The sequence below is a fragment of the Neoarius graeffei genome, chromosome 15, assembly GCF_027579695.1.
Source record: "Neoarius graeffei isolate fNeoGra1 chromosome 15, fNeoGra1.pri, whole genome shotgun sequence".
Lineage (NCBI taxonomy): Eukaryota > Metazoa > Chordata > Actinopteri > Siluriformes > Ariidae > Neoarius > Neoarius graeffei.
Window position 1 is genome coordinate 41,300,241 of NC_083583.1, and position 12,042 is coordinate 41,312,282.

Genomic DNA, 12,042 nt, shown 5'->3' on the forward strand with positions numbered 1-12,042 from the left:
TCCATTAACCATTTTTTTTTAGTTATTAGTTACTGAGGTTTGAATGAAATTTATTCAAGTGACCAGCCATACTGAATCATAAATATAATAGCTTTATAATAATTAAGGGTGGGTCACAATTTTCTGCACTGTAACTAAAAAAATAAAATAAAATAAATAGTATATCATCATCATCATCATCATCATCAGGGAGCCCTGACTATTCTTCACAGACTCAAGGGGTTCCCTGGAACCCACTTTTACCCCTTCTCCACCAACAGGGAATGAGTTCCATTCTGGTTCATGCACCAAATTTTGAAGCATCCAGAGCATTTCAATCAAAAATAAACTGGATCGGAAGCTGAAAAGTTGGTTCCCAGCTGGAACCAAAATTAAGCTGGTTTTTCCAGTGCAAACCGTGATGATAAAAGTGGGCGTGTCATTAGTTTGGACAGGAAACAGCATAGCAATGGAGAATACAATGGAAAAGGATACACCTTCAGAAAAAAAGGAACAAAAGCTCACAGGTAATTAATGCGCTCGGCCATCTAGCTACTACTCTTTACTTTTGTCATGCATTGTGTAATACAGTTAGGTCCATATATATTTGGACACCGACACAAATTTTGTTTTTTGTACCTGTTTACTGAAACATATTCAAGTTATAGTTATATAATGGACATAGCTGAAAGTCTGGACTTTATGTCCTTCATTTGAGGGTATCCACATTAAAATTGGATGAAGGGTTTAGGAGTTTCAGCTCCTTAACATGTGCCACCCTGTTTTTAAAGGGACCAAAAGTAATTGGACAGTTGACTCAAAGGCTATTTCATGGGCAGGTGTGGGAAATTCCTTCGTTATGTCATTCTCAATTAAGCAGATAAAAGGCCTGGAGTTGATTTGAGGTGTGGTGCTTGCATTTGGAAGATTTTGCTGTGAAGAAAACATGCGGTCAAAGGAGCTCTCCATGCAGGTGAAACAAGCCATCCTTAAGCTGCGAAAACAGAAAAAAACCCATCCGAGAAATTGCTACAATATTAGGAGTGGCAAAATCTACAGTTTGGTACATCCTGAGAAAGAAAAAGAAAGAAAGAAAGAAAGAAAGAAAGAAAGAAAGAAAGAAAGAAAGAAAGAAAGAAAGAAAGAAAGAAAGAAAGAAAGAAAGAAAGAAAGAAAGAAAGAAAGAAAGAAAGAAAGAAAGAAAGAAAGAAAGGTCTACAGGCAAAATCTACAGTTTGGTACATCCTGAGAAAGAAAGAAAGCACTGGTGAACTCATCAATGCAAAAAGACCTGGACGCCCACAGAAGACAACAGTGGTGGATGATCGCAGAATAATTTCCATGGTGAAGAGAAACCCCTTCACAACAGCCAACCAAGTGAACAACACTCTCCAGGAGGTAGGCGTATCAATATCCAAATCTACCATAAAGAGAAGACTGCATGAAAGTAAATACAGAGGGTTCACTGCACGGTGCAAGCCACTCATAAGCCTCAAGAACAAAAAGGCTAGATTGGACTTTGCTAAAAAACATCTAAAAAAGCCAGCACAGTTCTGGAAGAACATTCTTTGGACAGATGAAACCAAGATCAACCTCTACCAGAATGATGGAAAGAAAAAAGTATGGCGAAGGCGTGGTACAGCTCATGATCCAAAGCATACCACATCATCTGTAAAACACGGCGGAGACAGTGTGATGGCTTGGGCATGCATGGCTGCCAGTGGCACTGGGTCACTAGTGTTTATTGATGATGCAACACAGGACAGAAGCAGCCGGATGAATTCTGAGGTATTCAGAGACATACTGTGTGCTCAAATCCAGCCAAACTGATTGGTTGGCATTTCATAATACAGATGGACAATGACCCAAAACAAAGCCAAAGCAACCCAGGAGTTTATTAAAGCAAAGAAGTGGAATATTCTTGAATGGCCAAGTCAGTCACCTGATCTCAACCCAATTGAGCATGCATTTCACTTGTTAAAGACTAAACTTCAGACAGAAAGGCCCACAAACAAACAGCAACTGAAAACCGCTGCAGTAAAGGCCTGGCAGAGCATTAAAAAGGAGGAAACACAGCGTCTGGTGATGTCCATGAGTTCAAGACTTCAGGCAGTCATTGCCAACAAAGGGTTTTCAACCAAGTATTAGAAATGAACATTTTATTTACAATTATTTAATTTGTCCAATTACTTTTGAGCCCCTGAAATGAAGGGATTGTGTTTAAAAAATGCTTTTAGCTCCTCATATTTTTATGCAATCATTTTGTTCAAACCACTGAATTAAAGCTGAAAGTCTGAACTTCAACTGCATCTGAATTGTTTTGTTCAAAATTCATTGTGGTAATGTACAGAACCAAAATTAGAAAAATGTTGTCTCTGTCCAAATATTTATGGACCTAACTGTACACTCCATTCATAACACATCCTTGATTACAATGGTTCTGCTCAAAACTGGGGAAAACATAGGCTGGTTTGAACCAAGGTTCAAAGAATCCTGAACAGAAATCCTGGTCAGAGTTTTAGTGAATCTAGGAACACTGGAAACAAGGCAGGAATATACCCTGGATAGAACACTAGTCCATCACAGGGCATCTCACACACACTCACACCCAGGGGAAATTTACAATCATCCATCCAGTCACCACATGTACCTGAAGCTGTACCTATTCTGACTGTACGGCATCTAAGCAGTCACAGCCCTGGCTGGGGTTTCAGTAATTGGCCATGCTCTATGATGCAATTCACCAGCCAGCCAGTACATGGGAGGAAACCAGAGAACATGTGAAACTCCACACAGACAGTAACCTGAGCTCAGGGTAGAACCTGGGACCCTGGAACTGAGAGTCATCAACCCAATTACTCACTACATCACCATGCCATTCAGTTACATTGTAGTCTGTCAGTAATGCTGTGCAACAGGTTAATCTCAGTTCCTCACGATGATGTGCAACATGATCTGATCATCAAAGGCACCTCAGGGTGCAGCAAGGTGACATTTTACCATTCCTGCCCCAGAAAAAAGCTTTTTCTTCCTCTCTGATTTCCACTATTGTTTCCATGGCAATACATTTTGAGGCCCTCTTCTCCCCATGATATTGAATTGGGCCTGACAAATGACCTTTAATACAAGAAAACCTCATTCCCACAGGTTTAAGCTTTTGTGAAGGCTCTGCTGCCATGCTAGAGAAAGTGCTTTTGACTCAAACTATTGAAACAATCCACAGAAATCAGTCCATAATAAACATACTTTGTTTAATGGCTGGACACCTCACTGCTAGTTCATGTTTAAATAAAATAAATGTTAAAAAAATATCAGATCAACGTCTCTCATTTTAAAAATTCGATTTTATGAAAGGGTCAAAAAACAGTAACAATTGTTGATTGGTCAATCTGATCATATTTTAAACTCACTGAGTAAAATTATGAATGTGCTCTGTGATATTTACCATCACCAGAGAATAGTCAATTTTGTTTCTGGCATTTTATAGCTTTTTAAACACCTGTGCTGGGTTCCTGCTCAGTGGAGAAACAGCAATCAGTGATATCCAGCCAATAGTCATCCTGAGGACAACACAAACTGTCGATGGAAAACACACTGCACATAGCAACAGCAATCCCAGTAACCATACACCTACAAAGTGAACAAGAAGACAGAGTCATCTATATCCCCCGCCCTATATACCAACTATATACCAAGTTTCAAGATATTGTTTGTCACATTTTTCAAGTTCTGCTGCAGGAAACCAACCCTACCTCTTTACACTGACCTCAGCAGCCCATGGCATAAACCCACATGAGCTAAAAATTAAAATTTCTCAGTATCAAAAGGCACATAATCAACACACATACCAACTTTCAAGACCATACCAATCAGTTTTCAAGTTCTACTCCGGAAACAAAAACCTACCCCCAAGACTAACCCGAGAGACCAAGTTTGAAACTGTTTCCATGGAAACATGAAAAATTAAAATTTCTCAAATTTCTTAGTATGAAAAGGCACATCTACAGCACCTTGTTAACATGTATACCAAGTTTCAAATCCGTATCATGAATAGTTTTGGACTTATGCTCTGGAAACAAACATTGCTCTTAGAAACTAAGTCAAAATCTATTTTTTTATGTAAATATTTGAAAAATACTTTTTTTTTCAAAAATCCAAAATAGCAAAAGGCACCAGTTCATGTTGCTTGATGTGTATACAAAGTTTCATGAAGATATCTTCAGCAGTTTTAAAGAAGTGGCCTGGAAACGAAAACGTGACTGGATGGACAGCCGGACAGACAGACGGACAGAACCCGTTTCTATATCCCCCGCCAAACTTCGTTTGGGCGGGGGATAAATATATGGGAGGTTTGCCTGGTAAAATGGCCATTAGGTCTCAATATAATTTATTCCTATTTAGGAAATCATCAAGTTAATGTTTGTACGATAATGATTATACAGAAATAATGAACAGAAATATTAAACACAGCAAAATCTTTACTGAACATTAGTTCAATAATGGGGCGGCACGGTGGTGTAGTGGTTAGCACTGTCACTTCACAGCAAGAAGGTTCTGGGTTCGAGCCCCGTGGCCGGCGAGGGCCTTTCTGTGCGGAGTTTGCATGTTCTCCCCGTGTCCGCGTGGGTTTCCTCCGGGTGCTCCGGTTTCCCCCACAGTCCAAAGACATGCAGGTTAGGTTAACTGGTGACTCTAAATTGACCGTAGGTGTGAATGTGAGTGTGAATGGTTGTTTGTCTCTATGTGTCAGCCCTGTGATGACCTGGCGACTTGTCCAGGGTGTACCCCGCCTTTCGCCCGTAGTCAGCTGGGATAGGCTCCAGCTTATCTGTGACCCTGTAGAACAGGATAAGCAGTTATGGATAATGGATGGATGGAGTTCAATATTGGAGCAGCCCTTTAGAATACACAAATATGGAAATAAAGGTTAACTGTCTCACTCATTAGTCATAGTTTAGGTTTCCTTGTGCTCTCCCTGTATTTAATGGTGTCGCATGTGCAGCGTTGTCTCTGGTGTAAAATGGGACTAATTTGCAAAGTGGAGCAACCTGACGTGTGTCCATTATACAGTAGATTAAGACTTTTAATTGAGTTGTACTGAAATCTATTATGTTATCTTTTTTTTGTTCTGCAGGCTTCATATCTGGCCCCCAGCTCCTGTCTACATGAGAGTAAAAACTCATCTCATCATCTCTAGCCGCTTTATCCTGTTCTACAGGGTCGCAGGCAAGCTGGAGCCTATCCCAGCTGACTACGGGCGAAAGACGGGGTACACCCTGGACAAGTAGCCAGGTCATCACAGGGCTGACACATAGACAGACAACCATTCACACTCACAGTCACACCTACGGTCAATTTAGAGTCACCAGTTAACCTAACCTGCATGTCTTTGGACTGTGGGGGAAACCGGAGCACCCGGAGGAAACCCACGCGGACACGGGGAGAACATGCAAACTCCACACAGAAAGGCCCTCGCCGGCCACGGGACTCGAACCCGGACCTTCTTGCTGTGAGGCGACAGCGCTAACCACTACACCACCGTGCCGCCCAGAGTAAAAACTGCCTAAAGATTTTTTTTTTTAAACGATAGTGCTACTTATGTACAAATAAGACCAGATCTTTTAAAAATTCTCTGACAGACTTCATGTGCAAGTCAGACAAAATTAATGAATATTCTTATATTTAAATACTGATGGCCTAAATAGATAACCATGTACTGAAATATCTGTGCACATCCCTAAGTGACATTCTCCCTCGGAAATAGTTGCATTCCAAGCAGAAAATATATTCCATTTAACAAAGAATGGACTGACAGGTGACAGCTCCTATAACACCATGTTATCAGTTGCTTAAGAAAACACATTTGCAGTTTGCCCAGCAGCATGTGTCAGACTCCCCAAACACATGGAAGAAGATTCTCTGGTCAAATGAGACTAAAATTGATCTTTTTGGCCATCATGGAAAACACCATGTGCAGCGCAAACCCAACACCCTGAGAACACCACCCCTACAGTGAAGCATGGTGGTGGCAGCATCATGCTGTGGGGATGTTTTTCATCTGCAGGGACAGGAAAGCTGGTCAGGACTGAAGGAAAGATGGATGGCACTAAATATACGGCAATTCTGGAGGAAAACCTGTTTGAGTCAGCCAGAGGTTTGAGACTGGGACGAAGGTTCACATTCCAGCAGGACAATGACCCTAAACATACTGCTAAAGCTACACTGGAGTGGTTTAAAAGGAAACATTTAAAATGTCTTAGAATGGCCTAATCAAAGCACAGACCTCAAGCCGATTGAGAATCTGTGGCGTAACTTGAAGATTGCTGTACACCAATGCTGTACATCTAACTTGAAGGAGTTGGAGCAATTATGCCTTGAGGAATGGGCAAAAATCCCAGTGGCTAGATGTGCTAAGCTAATAGAGACATACTGCAAGAGACTTGCAGCTGTAATTGCAGCAAAAGGTGGCTCTACAAAGTATTGACTTTGAGGGTGTATACAGACTCTAGGTTTGTTTTTTCATCTTAATTATTGTTTGTGTCACAGTTTAAAAAAAATAAATAAATAAAATTCACCTTTAAAGTTGTAGGCATGTTGTGTAAATCAAATGGCACTAACCCCCCAAAAATCCATTTTAATTCCAGCTTATAATGCGACAAAACAGGACAAACACCAAGAGGGATGGATACTTTTGCAAGACACTGTACATAATGAATTAATAGATACAACTGTAATCACATAGAGAACCAGATAATGTAATGCTTTAAAAAAAAAAAAAACCTTCACAGAAAATGTATGTAATGCCAGCTAACTAGAAAATGTAATAGCAGGCAGCCATAGATATGGAAATGTATGGTTGAGTTCATCAGCCTATACAGGCCATCATCTGTTATTTAGACTACCCAATTACCACAAGGCAGTATAGTGGGAACACCAGTCACTGGCAAAACTAATCACCATACTACTGCTATCTGTTCTGCTGTCTTTCTTTCACAAAATGCAACAAGCATGTTGCTTGCAACAGCATAATTTTTCATTCCAACAATATACACACACAGTTTTCCCTCCGGCAAACTTCAAACATAATAGCTAAATAACAAATAAATAAATAAATAAAATGCATCACATTTAGCGCTGCTACACATTACAATCGAAGTCTAATCTGCAAATGCACACTGAATGATATTGCTGACAAATGTTTAATTTGGCAATGCAGAACAAAATGTCAAAATGAGATAGATAACCACTTGAGATCATGTTCCTACACTTCCATTAGTGGAACTAAGTGTACAAATGGAACAAAGTGTACTAACCACATGCATCAGAGGATACTAGGGAGGAAAATCCAATTTTTAAATGACTATATTTCAAAAGAGGTGAAAAATAATTGGGGTTCATATATGTTTCTGCAGTAACTACATGCATTAATACAATTTTTTCTTTCAAATGCTTCGAGGTGGTAAAGTCTCATTAGATGAATTAATTGGTGTTACTTTTGTTTATTTTTTTGGACTGGCAATTTGGTCACCAAACCCGACCCACCAGCCAGCTCTCCCCCAATCACATAACAGTGAGTAACTGGGAAGGATAAAGGCTCGCATACACAGAAAATTCTGCTCTCTAGATTTCCTGCCTCACACAGCCGTGTCATTGTCGGGATTCAAACTCAGTGATGGAGTGAATGCTTTTCCTGCGCCATTGGGAAGCTGAATCAGTGTTTCCATCTATGGCATGGAGCTGGCTATTGTTGGACTCTATTTTAATATTTGGAGTATTTTTTTCTATGAAAAATAGACTTCTGTTGCAAGGCTGATGTAGGAATTATTTAATGGTCTTAGAGGAGCTTAGCACTACTCAGCAAATGTTCCAAAGAAATAAGCCAAGCTACCAGTGCAATTTATTCCATTATTATGCATACAGGACACTTTTTCGATGGAATAAAAACATGTATTCTATTCCATTCTAGGGGTTTCATAGCATGCACTATTGTTAGCATATTGCTTATCCTACATGTATTACGTCACTCTACCCAATGGAGAATGAGCGTATGGTTTACGATATTGCATGGTTGTCGAGACATGATGTCACACGTCAGAGATGTAAAACGTTTGCGCTAGCGAGCGACTGTGACCATTTGTAAACAAACATGGCCGTCTTCGACTCGTTCAAGATCATGCTGGCTGAATGGAATATATCTGATATACCACTCAATGCCAGCCAGTATTATTTTAAATGTTTATACACGAAAAGCTTAATTAATTATACTTCAGAGTCAGGGCAATGGCAAACACTCACTACAATAACAAGATGCTGAACAAAGGAACAGAAGAACAGCGTGTATATTTTATTATGCAGAATGAGAAAAGGCCTGTGCATTGTGCCTGTGTGTGTATTTGATATGTTTTCCCACCTGAGCAGCACCAGCTTCACCTTGGATGCAGCGCTCTTTATTATGGCTGATGCATTTTGATGGCTCCGCCCATAAAGCACCTGGTTATTGATCTGAAGGTTAAAAGAAGAAAAAGTAAACATCATAAATTAATATCATGCAAATTCACAGTATTGTTGAATTCTCAAATTTGATTAGTCAGGTGGTATTGATTAATGCCCTATAACAGCAGCTCTGACAGTAGAGCTGGCTATACGTCAAGTCCCAGGCTTATACTTAATGTGCTCGTTCTCATATATCATTGATATAGTAACAGCTCATTAACAGAGACTTGTATGGTGGATGTTTCACATGAGTCTAATAATAAAAACAGATTAAACTATTAGAATTCAGCACAAACAGCGTTGACGGGGAAGCAGCCAGCAAGCCTAGTCCTTCTTGTTACTAAATTGTATGCCTGAAATTCCCTTAAAATATATTTCAAACAGGAAGAAAGCTATAGAAGAAAAACTATTTTAGACATTTTACCTTGCTATGACCTTGACCCTGTTTGGATCAATTCCATAATCTAATCAGTTCATCTACTAGTCAGAATAAGAATTCCACATAAATCTCAACAACACTGAACCATTTCTTGAGATTTTGTGCCAACAATAATCTCAGATGAATACTGTACATGGACAGACAAATAACCTGAAAACATAATGCCTAGATGCATAAGGCATAAAAATGTGTTATTGACCAACATAAATGTATAATAATTGATACGGTGAATTTTTTATTAAATATATATGTACATGTTTACTTAACACGTTTATTAATGGAAGGAGTCTCCAGTGTCAGCATTTTTCTGCCACAGGAAAGTATTCAGGAGAGAGGGTTTGTGGTTTTTTTTTTTTTTGTTAACATGACAATCTGTGGTTTGTTTGTTTTTTTTGCCTTATTAACATTGCTGCATCAGCCTGCATAACACCACTCTATTGTTGATTGTTTTCCTATACCAGCCTTCCCTGTTGTGTTTTATTCCTTGCAAATACACAGGTAACAAGTATGAGGAATTCTGGACTACAAATCGTATCTTATCACTCAAACAAACTGAACGACAATGAACAGGCTAGAAGCCTAAATAATAAATTGCACTTTTCTTATTTGGTGTTTTCTGCAGGGAAGTGCTTAAAAAAAAGGCACAGATCTTGAGAGTTTGAGTTATAACAGTGGAATGAAACAAGAAAAGGCACCAACCCTGCAGTGAGAATAAACACAACAGATCAAAATACTTGTATGGCTTTATAATTCAAACACTCCAGCTCCTGAAGGCACGCTATATAATTATGTGTCTGTTCATCTGTTACAGAATTGCTCAGTAGAGAGCACGCCTAATGCAGTGCTATGTGCTAATCTAACGGAAACACATTTCAGAAAGCTGCAATTGTTGCTTTTGTACCACCGCCTTTTGATGCCTATTTGATTCTGATCTCAAAAATGGTGTATCCATCTACTTTACTTTAAATATAGGCAGTTAATAAAGAAGCTTTAAAAAAAAAAACCTCAATTTTATTTCTAACATTTTAAACCTTTTGTGAATGAACAAGGACAGAGAAAAGGGTTTTGTGAAACATTCTCATGAATTCTTCAAAGTTATTTGCACAAAAAATAGATTCTTTAAATCCATTTTCTTCTTTCACGCATGGGATGATATTTTTAGAAGGAAGATTTTATGGTTAGGTATAACAGAGTAGCTGTGTGGGTCTGAATGCGCAGGGATATCACTCTCTTCCCAGCTCCTTTTATTGGTAAAAGTGTTAGATTGCTGTTTGATATTCATTATTATTATTATTATTTTACCGTTATTTAACTGTTGATGTAAATCATAAAATCGGTCCTGTGTTCTTCTCAGGACTCATATTGACAATATACTCAGAATGAACATTTCAACACACTTACTACTGTTATCCCTTATCTGTATACTGTAGTGATTTATAAATCACACTATCCTGTATCACCCAGAAGACAAATGTTTTCCTTTTGAGTGAAGTTCCTCTCATGCATTCCTCCTCACGTTATCTGCGGGAGCCTTTTTGCTTGCTGCCCTGGTTAAAAGCTTTTACACACACACACACACACACACATATATACATACATACATATATATATATATATAAAAAGTGTGTGTGTGTGTGTGTATATGTATATATGTGTGTGTATAAATAATATTTGTGTGTATTATATATATAAAATTACAACCCCGATTCCAAAAAAGTTGGGACAAAGTACAAATTGTCAATAAAAACGGAATGCAATGATGTGGAAGTTTCAAAATTCCATATTTTATTCAGAATAGAACATAGATGACATATCAAATGTTTAAACTGAGAAAATGTATCATTTAAAGAGAAAAATTAGGTGATTTTAAATTTCATGACAACACTACATCTCAAAAAAGTTGGGACAAGGCCATGTTTACCACTGTGAGACATCCCCTTTTCTCTTTACAACAGTCTGTAAACGTCTGGGGACTGAGGAGACAAGTTGCTCAAGTTTAGGGATAGGAATGTTAACCCATTCTTGTCTAATGTAGGATTCTAGTTGCTCAACTGTCTTAGGTCTTTTTTGTCGTATCTTCCGTTTTATGATGCGCCAAATGTTTTCTATGGGTAAAAGATCTGGACTGCAGGCTGGCCAGTTCAGTACCCGGACCCTTCTTCTACGCAGCCATGATGCTGTAATTGATGCAGTATGTGGTTTGGCATTGTCATGTTGGAAAATGCAAGGTCTTCCCTGAAAGAGACGTCGTCTGGATGGGAGCATATGTTGCTCTAGAATCTGGATATACCTTTCAGCATTGATGGTGTCTTTCCAGATGTGTAAGCTGCCCATGCCACACGCACTAATGCAACCCCATACCATCAGAGATGCAGGCTTCTGAACTGAGCGCTGATAACAACTCAGGTCGTCCTTCTCCTCTTTAGTCCGAATGACACGGCGTCCTTGATTTCCATAAAGAACTTCAAATTTTGATTCATCTGACCACAGAACAGTTTTCCACTTTGCCACAGTCCATTTTAAATGAGCCTTGGCCCAGAGAAGACGTCTGCGCTTCTGGATCATGTTTAGATACAGCTTCTTCTTTGAACTATCGAGTTTTAGCTAGCAACGGTGGATGGCATGGTGAATTGCGTTCACAGATAATGTTCTCTGGAAATATTCCTGAGTCCATTTTGTGATTTCCAATACAGAAGCATGCCTGTATGTGATGCAGTGCCGTCTAAGGGCCCGAAGATCACGGGCACCCAGGATGGTTTTCCGGCCTTGACCCTTACGCACAGAGATTCTTCCAGATTCTCTGAATCTTTTGATGATATTATGCACTGTAGATGATGATATGTTCAAACTCTTTGCAATTTTACACTGTCGAACTCCTTTCTGATATTGCTCCACTATTTGTCGGCACAGTATTAGGGGGATTGGTGATCCTCTTCCCATCTTTACTTCTGAGAGCCGCTGCCACTCCAAGATGCTCTTTTTATACCCAGTCATGTTAATGACCTATTGCCAATTGACCTAATGAGTTGCAATTTGGTCCTCCAGCTGTTCCTTTTTTGTACCTTTAACTTTTCCAGCCTCTTATTGCCCCTGTCCCAACTTTTTTGAGATGTGTTGCTGTCATGAAATTT

The 12,042-nt window shown here is 39.2% G+C and overlaps 1 protein-coding gene across 5 annotated transcripts in view; it reads right to left on the reverse strand.

Moving 5' to 3' along the window:
- Window positions 1–12,042, reverse strand: part of patj (PATJ crumbs cell polarity complex component) — a 234,157-nt gene that overhangs the window by 44,795 nt on the left and 177,320 nt on the right. For all 5 annotated transcript variants that reach the window (XM_060941335.1, XM_060941333.1, XM_060941334.1 and 2 more), the window contains one exon: window positions 8,390–8,481. In XM_060941335.1, the coding sequence (XP_060797318.1) occupies window positions 8,390–8,481 (92 nt within the window). The remainder of the gene's footprint in view (window positions 1–8,389; window positions 8,482–12,042) is intronic.